General features: G+C 37.9%; 1 protein-coding gene across 4 annotated transcripts in view; it reads left to right on the top strand.

Annotated features, from left to right (window-relative positions):
* Positions 1-17,920, top strand: part of Usp9x (ubiquitin specific peptidase 9 X-linked) — a 162,091-nt gene that overhangs the window by 80,846 nt on the left and 63,325 nt on the right. For all 4 annotated transcript variants that reach the window (XM_045140215.1, XM_045140214.1, XM_045140217.1 and 1 more), the window contains 6 exons: positions 3,418-3,760; positions 5,084-5,179; positions 13,703-13,914; positions 14,479-14,719; positions 14,831-14,980; positions 16,031-16,151. In XM_045140215.1, the coding sequence (XP_044996150.1) occupies positions 3,418-3,760; positions 5,084-5,179; positions 13,703-13,914; positions 14,479-14,719; positions 14,831-14,980; positions 16,031-16,151 (1,163 nt within the window). The remainder of the gene's footprint in view (positions 1-3,417; positions 3,761-5,083; positions 5,180-13,702; positions 13,915-14,478; positions 14,720-14,830; positions 14,981-16,030; positions 16,152-17,920) is intronic.

Raw genomic sequence — 17,920 nt, forward strand, 5'->3', positions numbered from 1 at the left:
CAAGATGCAGTATGTCTAAACAACTTGAAATTATAATCCAAGGGTAAAAGCTGTAAAACTGTGCTCAGTTTCAGCTAGTGATTTAGGGAACCTTTTCTTGTTTCTCCCAAATAAGTTAAAGTGATTTTTTGTTTTTTCGAGATAGGGTCTCACTCTAGCCTAGGCTGACCTGGAAAATTCACTATGTAGTCTCAGGGTGGCCTTGAACTCATGGTGATCCTCCTACCTCTGCCTCCCTGGTGCTGGGATTAAAGGCGTGTGCTACCACATCCAGCTGAAGTGGTTTTTATATTTTTTTTTTTATTCTAACCACTTAAGTAGTACCTGCCTTTTCCACATTGAGACTTACTGCTATAGTGAGCTATTGTGGACTGACCAGTTTTATATCATTTTGGTTTACTAGAACAGAAAGTGGATGCAAGTCCTTGACTCTGAAACCTATATAACAGCTCATTGAAGACAAAGGAGCCTTATTTTTATGCCTTCTGTATATTTTCTTTTTTGTTGTTGTTGTTTTTGTTTTTGTTTTTCGAGGTAGGGTCTCACTCTAGCCCAGGCTGACCTGGAATTCACTATGGAGTCTCAGGGTGGCCTCAAACTCACGGCAATCGCCTACCTCTGCCTCCCAAGTGCTGGGATTAAAGGCGTGTGCCACCACGCCTGGCTCCTTCTGTATATTTGACAAGTGTTAAATACTTGACATTTTCATTTCAGTGAAGTGTTGCTCACATTTGGTCAGTAAGAAAACAAGATGTGTGCCGGAGAGATGGCTTAGCAGATAAGGTGCTTGCCTGCAAAGCCTAAGGACCCATGTTCAACTCTCCAGATTCCATGTAAGGCAGGCACACAAGGTTGCAAAGGCGCACAAGGTGGCCACACATCTGGAGTTTGATTATAGTGGCTGGAGGCCCCTGGTGATACCAGTTCACTCTCTCGCAAAAAAGAAAAAGGCCAGTCTGTTGAGCTTGCATCAAAAAAAAAAAAAGAGAAGATGCAGGCAGAGAGTAGCTTGACGGAAATCACACAGCCTGTATGTGACAGAATTGTACTTCTCAACTGTGTCTTAAGTCTGTGCTCTTACTGTTAGATAAATTTTCAAGCTCAGGAATTTAGGACTTCTGAATAGATTTCTTAATATTTCTGAATAGGTAATGGGAAGTTTTGACCTAGTTCTTTCCTTTAACCCCTCCTAAAACTTGGAACAGCTCTGCTTTTTTTTTTTTTTTTTTTTTGAGTGGGATTTTCATTGAAGAAAAGTATCATTGGGCCTCAGTTTCCTTATTTGTAAATAAGAGATGCACAGGGTTAGGTAAAACTAGATTCTAGAAGCCCTTTTTAAGGCCCCAAAACTCAAGAAAATATGCTAGAACTTAGATCCCAAAATACTTGGAAATTGAAAGGGAACCTATCAGCATAAGCACATTCCACCTTATTTTGTTTATTTATTAATTTTTCTGAGCATGGTGGCAAATGCCTTTATGCCAGGGCCTCCAGCCATTGCAGTCAAACTCCAGATGCATGTGCCCCTTGTGCACATGCATGACCTTATGCTTGTGTCACTTTGCTTGACTGGCTTACTTGGGATCTGGGGAGTTGAACATGTATCCTTAGGCTTCGCAGGCAAGCATTTTAACCACTAAGCCATCTCTCCAGCCCCTCTACCTTACTTTGGATCTGAGTATGCAGCCATCATCTTGTTAGCTAAAAATTGGGTTATTCAGAAAAAAATGACATGTTCTCTTTCTCATTCATAGATATGACAGAACAAGGTGGGTGTTGAATGTTGAAAGAAATCAGAGAGCTAATGAAAGAAAGAGACTTTAGTCATAGCATAATTCACCTGCTGTATTGTTTGATTTTAATGACCAAAGATAATAAGTCACAAAACTAAAATGATCTTAAAGACTATCACTGATTGATAATAAACATCCAGTTGGTGATGGACATTTTAAAGTTTAAATCGTGGAAGATAGCATGTTTAGTACAGCCAGGTGCTAACTGATGAGTAATATATTATCAGAAAGTATTAAAATTTGAATATTTTTAATTCACAAATATACACAGGTTTAGTTATCTGTGAAAGTCTCTTAAATACCTCATTTTTTCAGTGATGCCATATCAACAATGCCATGTTTTTATTTTAAATTCTAAGTATCCATATCTGTATTTTTTCAAAAATAAGTTTTTAGAAAAATGTATTTTTTTTATTTATTTGAGAGATAGAGAGAATGAATGGACGCACCAGGGCCTCCATCCACTGCAAACAAACACCAGATGCATGCGCTTCCTTGTGCATCTGGCTCACATGGGTCCTGGGGAATCAGGGAGCCAGGGTCTTTTGGCTTTGCAAGCTAACGTCTTAACCACTAAGCCATCTTATCCAGCCCCCAAATGACAGGTTTTAAAAACTCAGCCAGGCCTGGAGAGATAGATGGCTTAGAGGTGAAGGTGCTTGCCTGCAAAGCCAAAAGACCCTTGTTCGATTCCCCAGGACCCACATAAGCCAGATGCACAAGGAGGTGCATGCATCTGGAGTTTGTTTGCAGTGGCTAAAGGCCCTGGTGCTCCCATTATCTTTCTCTCAAATAAAAAGAAATTTTCAAAACCATTTGAATTCAGAGAATGAGTGTTAGCAGAATTCTATAAGATCCCATAGTGGACTGATCAATATAGGCTTATTGAATGAGGATCTACTATTTTAGTGTCCAATGAAAGCTGAGAAATGAGTTCTTAGAAAAAACTATACTTAAAAATATGGTTTTGAGTCAGACGTGGTAGTGTACACCTTTAATCCCAGCACTTGGGATGCAAAAGTAGGAGGTTTGCCCTGAATTCCAGGTCAGCCTGGGCTAGAGTGAGACCTGGCCTAAAAAGAAAAAAGAAAAATCCTTTTAAAAATATGGCTTTGACAGTAAGTTGAAAAGGAGACATAAAGGGAAGAGAAAGGAAGGGAGAAGGATACTTAATAGGTTGATATTGTATATATGTAATTACAGTGACTATAATGGGGAGTCAATATGATGGAGAATGGAATTTCAAATGGGAAAGTGTGGGGGTGGGGAGGGAGGGAATTACCATGGGATATATTTTGTAATCATGGAAAATGTTAATAAAAATTAAAAAATATATATATGGCTTTGATTGGGAGTGTTGGCATAAGCCTTTAATCTCAGCACACTTGGGAGGCAGAAGTAGGAGGATCACTGTGAGTTCGAGGCCACCGAGTCTGCATATTGCATTCTAGGTCAGCCTAGGCTAGTACAAAACCCTACCTCAAAAAATCAAACACACACACACACACACACATATATATTTGTGATGTATATATAATTTCCTATGTATACAGGTAGGTTTCCTTTCAGGATAAAAATTACATAAATCATAAATCTAATGGCTGTTTTTCTTTTTTTTTTTCAGATTTTTATTGAAGGATGGCCAACTGTGGCTGTGTGCTCCTCAGGCAAAACAGATATGGAAATGCTTAGCTGAGAATGCAGTTTACCTTTGTGATCGTGAAGCATGTTTTAAGTGGTATTCCAAATTGATGGGAGATGAACCAGACTTAGATCCTGATATTAATAAGGACTTCTTTGAAAGTAACGTGCTTCAGCTTGATCCTTCCCTATTAACTGAAAATGGAATGAAATGTTTTGAGCGATTCTTCAAAGCTGTGAATTGTCGAGAAGGAAAACTAATAGCAAAAAGAAGAGCCTATATGATGGATGATTTGGAGTTGATAGGATTAGACTATCTTTGGAGGGTAAGTCAAAACTAGAAACTCCAATCATTATATCTGATGTAGTTCTCCAAGTAAGGAATTGTAGCTAATACATTATGTAATTTGTATGTATTCCTATATGTATAAAATATGTATTCTCTTAATGTTTGTCCCAGAAACCTGGGGTGGTAATTTATTTTTGTCTTAAATTGTTACTCTAGAGAGGTTTGTTTTTGTTCTCTCTGTGTTCCTTGTTCTCACAGTGGTGGTCTTATTTTTTACTCTAAGAATCTGTGTGTTCTATTATATTTAGGAACATAAAAATTAGCAGTCTCCTAGGTAAATTAATAACCCCAACTCGAGTTTTCATTCATTATAGACCTTTCTTCTTTTTTGCTTTTAATTTTAGGTTATATGTTTGACACTAAAATAGAGAAAAGAAGGTATTATGAATATTGTATACTTACTGGTAATTTTTAACTATAAAGGTATTTTTAAATACCTACAAGAGTATAATGTTAATCTAAATAATGTTAATATGAAATATTTTTCTGCAAATCATAAACTAAAATGTTTAGCATGGTATTAAGAGTGCTTAACAGTTTTTAATTTTTTTCTAAGCAGTTGAAGAGGTTGAGGGGGAGTATATGCTTAAGTGTATATGACCCTAAATTCAGTTCCTGGTGTACATACTTTAATAGTGTTATACACACACTTTAAATCAAAATTTATACTCCAGATATGGTGTTACATACCTGTCATCCCAGCACCTGGGAGGAGAAGGCTGGAGGATTGCTAGTTCTAGGCCAGCCTAGACTACATAGTAAGAGCTTATCTCTAATAATAATAGTAACAATCAAGCAAAATAATAATCCAAAATATAAACATAATTGAACAGAGGAAGCCTATGTGCTTTTGTTCCATGTCCCCATGTTGCATCCCCTTGGTCCTCCTAAGCTTCTTAAGAGATCAGCCCTGAAATGCTCCTTTAAACATTAGGGTTTTCAGCATAGCTTGAAAACTACTAGTGTAATTAGGTGAATAATAAAGATTTATAGAAACATGGAATACAGGAGAGAGCCCTCTACACTAAAATTGTATTTCATGTAGTATCTTATTTTCTTCCAAGTAAAATGAATTCCTCCTTTATTAACTCATAATTTGATCAAGACATTTTATCTTTAGTACAATGCCTTATAATCTTAAGCAAATTGCTATTTTCAAAGAGTTACATTTTATATTTATTTTCTTTCTCTTATTTTTCTCAATAATGAAAATCAGATTATAACTGAGGATATGACTTGAATTTAAATGCTTAGCTAATATGTTTCTTGAGAGATTAACCTTTAATCTTTTTGTACCTAGGTCGTGATTCAGAGTAATGATGATATTGCCAGCCGAGCTATAGACCTCCTTAAAGAGATATACACAAACCTTGGTCCAAGACTACAGGTCAATCAGGTAAGGATCAATGCTCATTAAAGCTTTCTCACTTGAGCCGGGCATAGTGGTATATGCCTTTAATCCCAGCACTCCAGAGACAGAGATAGGAGGATTGCCATGAGTTCAAGGCCATACTGAGATGACATAGTGAATTCAGGTCAGCCTAAAGTAGAGTGAAATCCTACCTCAAACAAAGAAAAAAAAAAAAAGCTTTCTCATTTGAATTCCTGTTGATAACTATAATACTTACAGGATTTTTTTTTCTTTAATTCAGAATTAACAGGAAATTGTTTCAGCTCTTAGCAAGAAAAAATGTAAAAGTTAATTATGGTGTTACCTAATACAGAGGCTGACAAGTTCCAGGCCAGTCTGGACTATATAGTTGTGCCTTACCTCAGATATACATGCAAATGTTTATGTAAAATATTGAGTCTATATTTCTCTTAAATGAAATACTGTCTAGGTGAATCTTGACTTAATTATCTCAAGGTGGTTGAATTATTTTTTAAAATTGTTTATTGGCAGCTTCTATACTTACAGACAATAAACCATGATGTTCCCTCTCCTTCCCCACTTTCTCCTTCACAACTACACTCTCCATCATATCCCCTCCCCCTCTCTCCATTAGTCTCTTATTTTGATATCATCATCTTTTTTTACTATTATGACGGTCTTGTGAAGGTATTGCTAGGCACTGTGAAGTGATGGATATCGAAGCCCATTTCTGTCTGAACAGTTGCATTTAAAGAGTGGTATCCCTCCTTTGGCCATTATATCCTTTCTGCCACCTCTTCCACAGTGGACCCTGAGCCTTGGAGGGTGTGCTAGAGATATTTCAGTGCTGGACACTCCTCCGTCACTCCTTCTTAGCATGACGTTGCCTTTTGGATCATCGCCATCTGAAAAGAGAAGCTTCTCTAACCAAAAGTGAGAGTAGCCTTAATTAATATATGAATATGAACATTAAGTGTAGAGCTTTCAGAGCAGTTTGGTGAGAAAAAATATATATTTTTCAAGTTTTGTTTTTCAAGGTAGGGTCTCACTCTGGCTCAGGCTGACCTGGAATTAAATTAACTATGTAGCCTCAGGGTGGCCTCGAACTCATGGCAATCCTACCTTTGCCTCCCAAGTGCTGGGATTAAAGGCATGTGCCACCACGCCCAGCTTATTTATTTATATTTATATAGCCAGGCAAGAGCAGGCTTTACACCCCTATGGCTCATGACCTCCATTGCCATAGGCTTTTGATTAGGTTTTCAGTACCAGACATGTATTCCCTCTCATAGAGTGGGTCTGTAGTCAAGTTAGAGAGCAGTTTTCCCCCAGAGCAGACATGCCCCTATTGCACTTGTTCAGTCATTTGGCCTGTCTGGCCAAATTTAAGGCTTCCAGTGTCCACTGTTTTCACTGCTGTTGACTTCTGTCTCCCATAGGGTTGCATGCTATACAGTTTTTCCAGCTTCCAGTTGGCTGGTCTACAGGGAGAAGGTCTTTAGCTCAGCACCAGCTTGATTTCTCAGTGACCTTAAGTGACCTTGCTGCCCAGGCATGTGATGTTTTCAGCAATAGGGTCTCACCATATGTTTCTCAAGGGAAACCATGGACCTTGGTAATAGCCTGTAATGTTTTGGAGGCAATAGGGACCTCCCTGGCCAACAACTCACTGGAAGGTATCCCATCCCTGGCACTGAAAATTTTATAGTAAGTCTATGGCTTTTGGATGTGCCATTATTCAAAAAAGTAGGTTTTCCTATGTCTTATTCAGAATAACTTGAATTTTGATTGACTCTTCCCCCCCCCACCCCACCTGCCCTTCTTTTACACAATCTCTTTCCCTGGTTTTGCTTAGGCCTTTCCACCCCCTGTAATCTTTTCTTCTACTTACATATATACAATACCATCCCCTTAAGTCCTTCCCTCTCCTCCCTCCCTCATAGCCTCTTTCCAGCTTATTGGCCTCTGCTACCAATTTTTGGTTCCAGCTCACACACAAGTCTGTACATTTGTAGCTAGGATCCACATATGAGAGAGAACATATGATGTTTAGTTTTCTGGGCCTGGGTTACGTCACTTAGTATAATCCTTTCCAGATCCATCCATTTCCCTGCAAATTTCATAATTTCATTTTTCTTTACTGCTGAATAAAAGTCCATTGTTTAAGTGTACCGCATCTTTATCATCCATTCATCTGTTGATGGACATCTATTCACAGTGTCCTTTGAAGTACAAAAGCTTTGTAATTTCATTAGATCCCAGAGGTTTCTTAGTGGTTTTATTTCCTGAGCAATTGGGTTTATATTCAGAAAGTCTTTGCCAAGACTAGTATGTTGAAAGGTTTCCTCTAGCAGTTTCAGAGTTTCAGGTCTGATATGAAGGTGTTTGATCCATTTGGACTTGATTCTTGTATATGGAGAAAGACAAGGATCTATTTTCATCCTTCTATGTATAGCCAGTTTTCCCAGCACCACTTGTTGCAGAGCCTATATTTTCTCCAGTGAATATTTTTGGCATTTTTGTCAAAAATCAGATGGCTAAGCACCACATGTTCTCTCTCATATGTGGATCCTAGCTACAGATGACTGGGCTTCTGCATGAGAATGAAAATACTTAGTAGCAGAGGTCAGTAAGTTAAAAAGGAGACATAAAGGGAAGAGAAAGGAAGGGAGGAGGGTACTTAGTAGGTTGATATTGTATATATGTAAGTACAGTGATTGTGATGGGGAGGTAATATGATGGAGAATGGAATTTCAAAGGAGAAAGTGTGGGGGAAGGGGGGAAATAACATGAGATTTTTTTTATAATCATAGAAAATGCTAATAAAAATTTAAAAATAAAAAAAATCAGATGGCTATAGCTGCCTGGATTAACATCTGGGTCCTCTATTTCATTAATCTATACATTGGTCTTTGTTCCAGTACCATGCTGTTTTTGTTACTATGGCTTTGTAATATAGCTTAAAATCAGGTATGGAGATACCACCAGCCTTATTTTTGTTGCTCAATATTGTTTTGGCTATTTGAGGGTTTTTTTGTGCTTCCAAATGAATTTTAGGATTTTTTTTTTCTTTCTGTGAAGAATGCCATTGGAATTTTGATGGGGATTGCATTACATGTATAGATTGCTTTTGGTCATATTGCCAGTTTCATAATATTGATTCTTCCAATCTAAGAACAAGGAATGTCTTTTCATTTCCTAGTGTCTTCTGCAGTTTCTTGCTTGAGCGTCTTAATGTTCTCATTGTAGCGATCCTTCATGTTCTTGATTAAGTTTATTCCAAGGTAATTTTTTGAGGCAATTGTGAATGGGAGAGATTCCCTGATTTCATCCTCTGCATGTTTGTTACGATATAGGAAAGCTGATGATGTCTGTGTGTTTATTTTGTATCCTGCTATGTTTCTAAATGTGCTTATCAGCTCTAACAAGTTTGCTGGTAGAGTCTTTAGGGTCTTTTATGTATAGAATCATATCATCTGCAAATAATGATAACTTGATCTCTTCCTTTCCAATTTGTATCCCTTATGAGTGTCTCTTGCCTTATTGCTATAGCTAAGACTTCAGAACTATATTAAATAAAAGTGGGGACAGTGGACAACCTTGTCTTGTTCCTGATTTTTTTTTTTTTTGCAATAGCATCAAGTAAGTTTTTTCCCATTTAGTATTACGTTGGCTAAAGATTTATCATAAATAAACTTTATTATGTTGAGATATGTTCCTTCTATCCCCTGTTTTTGTAGGACTTGCACCATGAAGTAATGTTGGATTTTGTTGAATGCCTTTTGTGCATCTATTGAGATGTTCATGTGATTTTTGTCCTTCCGTCTATTTATATAATGTATTACATTTATCCATTTGCATATATTCTACTATCCTTGCATCTCTGGAATGAAGCCTACTTGGTCAGAGTGAATGATTTTTTCTGATGTATTTGCCAATATTTTGTTGAAAATGTTTGCATCTATGGTTATGAGGGAGTTTGGTCTGCAATTTTTTTTTTGTTGTTGTTCTGGCTTTGTCTGGTTTGGGTATCAGGGTGATGCTGGCTTAATAGAAGCAGTTCAGTAGAATTCCTTCCTTTTTTGTTTTATGGGGAAAAAATGAGAAGCAGTGATGTTAGTTCTTCCATGAAAGTCTGGTAAAATTCACCAGTGAGTCCATCTGGGCCTGGACTTTTTTTAGTTGAGAAACTTTTTATAACTGCTGGGATCTCTGTACTTGTTACAGGTCTATTTAAATTGTTTACCTCATCCTTATTTAATTTTGAGTGGTCATATAAATCAAGAAAATCACTCATTTCTTTCAGGTTTTCAAACTTAAAGGCATATATATTCTTAAAGTATGTCCTCATGATTTTCTGAATTTCTTTGTTATCTGTCTTAATGGTGCCTTTTTCATCTCTAATTTTATCCTTTTTGTCTCTCCTCCCTTTCTTCTGGACTGATTTGCTAAGGGTTTGTCAATCTTGTTTATCCTTTCAAAGAACCAACTCTTCGTTTCATTGATTCTTTGGATTTTTTTTTTCCCCTTTGTTCCTAATCTTTATTATTTCTTCCCTTCTACTGACTTAGGTCTGTCTTGTTCTTCTTTTTCCTAAGGCCTTAAGGTGAATCATTAAATTGTTTACTTACAAACTCTCTAGTTTCTTAATATAGGCACTTAGAACTATAAATTTCCCTTAGGACTGCCTACATTGTGTCTCAAAAGTTTTGGTTTGTTGTATCCTCATCATTTGATTCCATGAATTTGTTAATTTCCTTTTTGATTTCTTCAATGACACATTGATCATTCAGTAGTATACTGTTTAGTCTCCATGAATTTGTGTATACTCTAGTTTTTCTTGTTGCTGATTTGTAGTTTAATCCCATTGTGGTCAGATAGAGTACAAGGGATTATTTCAATTTTCCTGTATTTGTTAAGATTTGCTTTGTTTCCTAATACATGCTCTATTTTAGAGAATGTTCCATGTGCTGTTGAGAAAAATGTATATTATGCAGCATTTGGATGGAATGTTCTATAGAGATCAGTTAGGTCCATTTATTCCATGACATCACTTAATGTAGATGTGTCTCTGTTTATTTTTTGCCAGGATAACCTGACCATTGATGAGAGTGGAGTAGTGAAGTCACCCACTACAATTTTTGGGGTTATTTGTGACCTTATGTCTAATAGTGTGTGTTTGATGTAATTGGGAGCCCCATGTTAGGTGCATAAGTGTTTAGGATTTTAATGTCCTCCTGTTGGAGTGTTCCTTTAATCAGTATAAAGTTACCTTCTTTATTTTTCCTCACTAATGTTGATTTGCTGTCTGTCCTGTCAGATATTAGGATAGGAACCACTGCTTGTTTCCTAGGCCCATTTTCTTTTTTTTTTTTTTTATCAGAAGACAAGCAGAAAGAGAGTTACTTTTTTTATTTTTTTTTAATTTTTATTTATTTATTTATTTGAGAGCGACAGACACAGAGAGAAAGACAGATAGAGGGAGAGAGAGAGAATGGGCGCGCCAGGGCTTCCAGCCTCTGCAAACGAACTCCAGACGCGTGCGCCCCCTTGTGCATCTGGCTAACGTGGGACCTGGGGAACTGAGCCTCGAACCGGGGTCCTTAGGCTTCACAGGCAAGCGCTTAACTGCTAAGCCATCTCTCCAGCCCTAGGCCCATTTTCTTGAAATAACATTTTCCATCCTTTCACCCTAAGATAGTGTCTATCTTTTATTGAGACATGAGTTTCCTGGAGGCAACAGGTGGCAGGATCCTGCCTTTTAATGCAGTCTGCAAGCCTGTGTGTTTTGGTTGAGGCATTGAGTCCATTGAAAATAAGAGTTATTATTTGAAAGTATGTATGTTTTCTTCCCATTCTTCTTGTTTTGTAGTGCTTCCTGTTTTCCCTTTACTCGCTTGTTTTAACTGTTAGTTGAGTATGGTTTATTTTTTCCTGTTTCCTCCTGTGTGTTTTGCTTTCTCTTAAGTGTGAAGAATCTGTAGATCTGACTTAGTTGTCATAAATTCCTTTAACCTGTTTTTATTGTGGAATGTCCTTACTTCTCCATCAATTTGGATGATCAATTTGAAGGATGAAGTAACCTTGGTTGAAAGGTGTTATCTTTCAGAAGATGGAATGCATCATTCCAAGCCTTTCTGGCTTTTAAAGTTTGTGTTGAGTAATCTGCTGTTATTCTGATGGACTTGTCTTTGTAGGTGACTTGCTTTTTCTCTCTAATTGCTTTCAATATATTTTCTTTGGTTTGCCTGTTTAGTAGTTTAATTGTAACATGGTGAGGAGAGGTTCTTTCCAGGTTTTGTCTGTTTGGTGTTTTAAAAGCTTCCTGTATCATTGGCATTTTTTTCCCACTTTGGGGAAATTTTTCTTCGATGATTTTGTTGAAAACACCTACCAAGCCCCTGGATTGAATTTTTCTACTTCTACTGTGCCCTGAATTCTTACGTTTGACCTTTTCATAGTGTCTTAGATATCTTGAAATTCCTTTTCATACCTTGCTATTAGCTTGCCTTTTCTCTTTGTTAGAGTGTATTATATCTGCCACCTAGTCCTCTAGTTTAGGTATTCTGTTTTGTCCTTCATTCTACTGTTGAAACTTTCCCCAGAGGTTTTTTGTTTTTTTTTTTTTAATTTGGCTGACTGTACTTTTCAGAGCTAGAATTTCTGTCTGGTTTTTCTTGAGTATTTCTATTTCTTTACTCTTGTCTTGAAATGACTTCCTTATTTCATTAAGCTGGTTTCCTGTGGTCTCTGGGAATTCCTTCAGCAGTTTGTTTTCTTCTTTGATTTCTTTGAGTATAGATAAAATCATTTTTTGAAATCTTTGTCCAGCATTTCATCTATAACAGTCTCATTGGGGGCCATTTCTGATAGATTTGTAATTTGGGGGGGGGGGGTTATATTGTTTTGATTGTTTGTGTTTCTTGTATTATAATGTTGTGATTTTTGCTTCCTGAGTTGATTTGATGCTTGGGTTTTCTTACAATCTGCAGTGCTGGAAGTGTGCTTCAGAGTAGGAGTTTAAGGTGCCTAGTGTAGCTCTTGTACTCCAATCCAACCATAGAAGTAATCCTAGGTGTTGAGTTTGCCTGTCATTCAAGTGTTCTAGTGGGCTTGGTGGAGCATTTTACTGGCAAATTCTAAAGTTCAACTGAGCAATATACACAGTCAATAAAAACCACCACAGGGTATGAAAGTGTGGGGATTGAAACAGATAACCTTATAAAGCCACAAACCCTAAAGGTGTGTGTTGCTCTACACCCTTAATCCTGTCAGCTGGGATATGGAGGTTTGTTATTTCTGAAATCAGTTCCAGTTCACGTGGGTCTGAATCAGCCCCTGTCCCCAATAATGACAGAAGAAAAAGACAGAGGCCCTAAGAATATGAAAGCATTAAAGGCAACAAAAGTTAACCCCCAAATACAGCTTAATTGAAGATGATTAATCCAACCAAGAATATGTAACCTATAACCTGCCCTGACATAGAAAGGGAGATTAGCATTTCCGGTACAGGCCTATGTACCTGCCTTGTTGTCAGTTGGCCTCATTACCTTTTTGGGTAGCTTCAGATTTCACCAATGCTTAGTGCCCACCTCGATACATCCCTCTGTGTTGAGCTGTGCAGTTGGTGCTGTGCGTAGCTGCACTAGATGCCCTGCTGCCAGGAGCTGAATGTGTTCTCCCTCCAGCTACAGTTCTGTTGGTTAGGGGATGGGAAAGTGCAGGAAGTCTCGAGTTGTACTGCAACTGCTCAGCTCCTTGTCTCACCTGTGTTCAGCCATATCCCATTCAGATTTCTTGATTTCGCAAGGAGGCTAATGTGGCTGGAAAATCCCCTTGTTTGATCTCTGCTCCTGCAACGTGGTGCTGCTCAGGTCTGCAAGATCCTTGGTGAAATTCTGGCCAATTTCCTCCTTTCTGGTAGATGTTAGTGTCTCCTGGCTTCTCCACTATGGTGGGAAAAAAACCTATAAACCTTCACTTTTCAGGCGAAGAGTGCATTTTGCTGTGGTTTTACATAAATCCCTTCCTAGGCTGGATTAGTGTGACTACTATGCAGCCATCTTACCCAGAAGCCCTAATTGAATTATTTTGAATGTGATTTACTATTTGTTAAGCTACAAAGAAATTCTACAGAATGTAGAATACCTAATCTGATAAGGTTTACTTTTATTTTTAGTTTTTTGAGGTAGGGTCTCACTCTCTAGCCCAGGCTGACCTGGAATTCAGTATGTAGTCCCAGAGTGGCCTTGAATCACAGTGATCCACCTACCTCTGCCTCCCAAGTGCTGGGATTAAAGTTGAGCACCACCACGCCCAGCTTAGGTTTACTTTTTATTATCTAGTTTGTGCTTGTTAACATAGGTAGCACTAGCTGGCCTTGAAGAAACATGACATACTTTATTAATGGATACAGACAATCTGCTTCAAAGTGATTATTGTTTAGAGCAACTTTAACTTAGCTGTCATTCCTCCAATTGGGTTGTTACATATTTAATTTTTGCATTCCAAAAGCAACTTGAACTATATTTGATCCATTATTTGTAGGTGGTAATCCATGAAGACTTCATTCAGTCATGCTTTGATCGTTTGAAAGCCTCTTATGATACCTTGTGTGTTTTGGATGGTGACAAAGACAGTATTAATTGTGCAAGACAGGAAGCTGTTCGAATGGTTCGAGTATTAACTGTCTTAAGAGAATATATAAATGAATGTGACAGTGATTACCACGAAGAAAGGACAATTTTGCCTATGTCAAGGTTTGTGAACAACTGACAATTAGTGTTAATTTTGAATTATTTCAATGTGTACAGTTAAAAGAAGGAGAAAATTAACCTTTTTTGACAGAGAAGTGGGGGGAGAGAGAATGGGTACGCCAAGGCTTCCAGCCACTGCAAACAAACTCCAGACACTTGCACCCCCTTGTGCATCTGGCTACCGTGGGTCCTGGTGAATCAAACCCGAGTCTTTTGGCTTTGCAAGCAGACACCTTAACCACTAAGCCATCCCTCTAGCCCTCCCAAGTGCTTTTCCAAAAGAAAATACTGGGCTGGAGGGATGGCTTAGTGGTTAAGTGCTTGCCTGTCAGGCCTAAGGGCCCCGGTTCGAGGCTCGATTCCCCAGGACCCACATCAGCCAGATGCACAAGGGCCGCATGCGTCTGGCGTTCCTTTGCAGTGGCTAGAGGCCCTGGTATGCCCATTCTCTATCTACCTATCTGCCTCTTTCTCTCTCTGTCGCTCTCAAATAAAAAAGAATTAAAAAGAAAATACTCACCATTAAATTGCCTGTTGATCTGTGATGGTATTTTCCTTTCCCTACAGAGCTTTCCGTGGTAAACACTTGTCTTTTGTAGTTCGATTTCCAAACCAAGGCAGACAAGTAGATGACCTGGAGATATGGTCTCATACAAATGATACAATTGGTTCAGTTCGACGATATATTCTCAATCGCATTAAAGCCAATGTAGCCCATACAAAAATTGAGCTCTTTGTGGGTGGTGAGCTGATAGATCCTGGAGATGACAGAAAGTTGATTGGGCAATTAAACCTAAAAGACAAATCGGTAAGTATGTATAGTTATCAAGGTAGTTTAAAAAACTGAACCTGAGACTGTGGTCGTTTTGTATTTTTCGTAGTCTTTGGTACCAATGTATATAATGTATATCATTTTCAGCTAATTACAGCCAAGCTTACACAGATAAGTTCCAATATGCCTTCAAGTCCTGATAGCTCTTCTGATTCCTCAACTGGATCTCCCGGAAACCATGGTAATCATTACAGTGATGGTCCCAATCCAGAAGTGGAAAGCTGTCTGCCTGGAGTGGTGAGTAGATAAAATTTTGGAATACATTATGCTAGGGTTTTTGAAAATACATATATAAAGTAGGCTTTTGTTTAATGAGATAAAATATCTGTACAGTTAACTATCAAGTTGAATGGATCCCCCTGAAAGGTAATTCTAACTCAGTTTAAAACAAAATTTTTTCATTGACATAATCATATTTATATGTAATTCATCTATTAGCTTGATTAGAGCACTTGAGTATGTAAATTTAGAAAAACAGTTTTGAATGTTTATACCATAAAGTAGACCCTTCCTTTACAAAACTATTCATTCAGGGAGGTAGTCTGTATTCGTAGAATGTCAGTGAAATATCTTGTATCCTGATAAACTGATGTCTCCCTTCCTTGCCCTCTTCTTTACATCTCCCACAAGCATTTTAATGGCCATGATAATACCATCCACTCCAGTGTCAGAAGGATTTTGTATTTGGGTTAGGGAGATGGCTTAGTGGGTAAATGTGCTTGCTCTGTGCAAGCATGAGGACCCAGATTCAATTCCCAGCACCCACAGAAACAGCTAATTATCCTTGTAACCCCAGTGCAGAGGTGGAAATGGAGACCGAAGGATTGCTGGGTTTCACTGTTCTGCCAGCTTAACCAAAAAACAATGAGCTACAGGTTCATGGAGAGACTGATCCTTTCTCAAGGAAGTAAGTCAGAACAGTGATAGAGAACGGTACCTACATCTACCTCTGGCCTATGCACACTTGTCTGTACACTTGTCCATAGTGCATACATATCTGTATACACAAAGGATTTGGCTCCATACAACAAATGAATTAGGAATTTATTAGTATATATAGCAGCCTTTTTTGTGTGACTAGTCTAAGTTGTATGTATGAGAGAAGTAGAAATGTTTTCTTAACAGAACAATAAAAGAGCTGTCATGCTGTAGTAACTAGAGGTGTCTTAGATGATGAGTTCAGTCTATATTATGAAAGATTTCTAAAGGAAGATGAGGAAGACCAAACTTCTAACGAGACCTTTTCTGAAGAAGGACTAACTTACAAGTAATTATTTTGTGTCCTAGATCATGTCACTTCATCCCAGATACATCTCTTTCCTTTGGCAAATCGCAGACTTGGGTAGTAGCTTAAATATGCCACCTCTTAGAGATGGAGCAAGAGTGCTTATGAAACTTATGCCACCAGGTAAGAATTTTTCAATGATGATAAAATGTATGAGTGTGTAGCTAGCTATGACCAAATTCTTTTTGGTTTTTTGAGGTAGGGTTTCACTCTAGTCCAGGGGCTGACTTGGAATTCACTATGTAGTTTCAGGGTGGCCTGGAACTCACGGTGATCCTCCTACCTCTGCCTCCCAAGTGCTGGGATTAAAGGCGTGTGTCACCATGCCTGACTTTTTTTTCTTTTTTTTATTGACAACTTCCATAATTATAGACAATAAACCATGATAATTCCCTCTCCTCCCCCACTTCCCCCTTCACAAATCCACCCCCTATTATATCCCCTTTTTTCTCTCAATTAGCCTCTCTTTTATTTTGATGTCATCATTTTTTCCTCCTATTATGAGAGTCCCTTATAGGTAGTACCTGGCATTGTGAGGTCATGGATATCCAGGCCATTTTGTGTCTTGAAGACTGCATTGTAAGTAGTCATGACAGCTAATTCTTTTTTATTTAATTGAGCGATGAGTGGTTAGTAAAACTATAACCCATAAGCTATATCCATCCCACCACCAGTTTTTGTATAGAAAGTGTCTTTTTAAATGGCTAAAAGTATAATTAAAAGAATTCTATTTTTAAGTATTTTATTTATTTGCAAACATGGAGAGTGTGCTAGAGTGTGGGCACACCAGGACCTCTTGCCACTGTAAATGAACTCCAGATGGATACACCACTTTGCATCTGGCTTTATGTAGATACTGGCGAATTAAACCCAGGCCATTAGGCTTTGCAAACAAGTCATTTTAACCACTGACCCATCTATCCAGCCCCAAGAATACTATTCTTTGAGATAGTCATGAAATTTAAATTTGAATGTCCATAGTGAAAGTTGTGCTGGTGTAAAGCCACACTCATTTCTTCATATAATGTCTGCAGATGCTTTTATCAAGTAACATCAGATCTCCATGAATTGTAGCAGAGACTATTGTGGCCCAAAATCTTGAAATATACTCTGGCCTTTTCTGTCCTATCATATGGATCATGTGTCATACACAGATGGCATTGTTATTTCTTACTCCTTAGGAACATACACTTTAACTTTAAAAGCTAAAGTTGTATTTTTATGTCAATTTTCTTAAGATTTATTTTTATTTACTTATTACAGACAGAGGAGAAAGAGTGTGAGAATGGGTGTGCCAGGGCTTCCAGCCACTGCAAACAAACTCCAGACGTAGGTGCCGCCATGTGCATCTAGGCCATTTCTCCAGCCCCTTACATGGGACCTGGAGAATAGAACCTTAGGCTTCACAAGCATGTGCCTTAACCATTAAGCCATCTCTCTAGCCCAATATGTATTTTTATATCTGTAAATAATACATTTGTACAGCCATTTGTCACCTGTAGATGTATATTGATTTTATTATGTATAGATGAAAACTAACTTCCATATCCAATGTTTGCTTAAATTCACATTCAACTGTTACATTTTCAAGACTGAAACATAGTTCTGGATGACTGATAAGATTGCTCCTAGATTTAATCATTCCCCTTTTATTTTATTTTCTATATACCTGTCATTAATTTTTCCCGCATACCTTCTAGGAATGTCTCAATATGCTTTTTAATTATTTCAAGCATTACACAAGATGTCAGCTCTGCTGTTGATCTGGAACTTTTCTTTATCCTTGTCATCTGATTGTTCTTTGTCTGTCACACAGCTCTCATTTGGAGACTTCTCTCTTAACTTTGCTGTGCCATATCTATATTCCATGGTTTCTGTGTCTTAGGCCATTC

Source organism: Jaculus jaculus, chromosome X, assembly GCF_020740685.1.
Source record: "Jaculus jaculus isolate mJacJac1 chromosome X, mJacJac1.mat.Y.cur, whole genome shotgun sequence".
NCBI lineage: Eukaryota > Metazoa > Chordata > Mammalia > Rodentia > Dipodidae > Jaculus > Jaculus jaculus.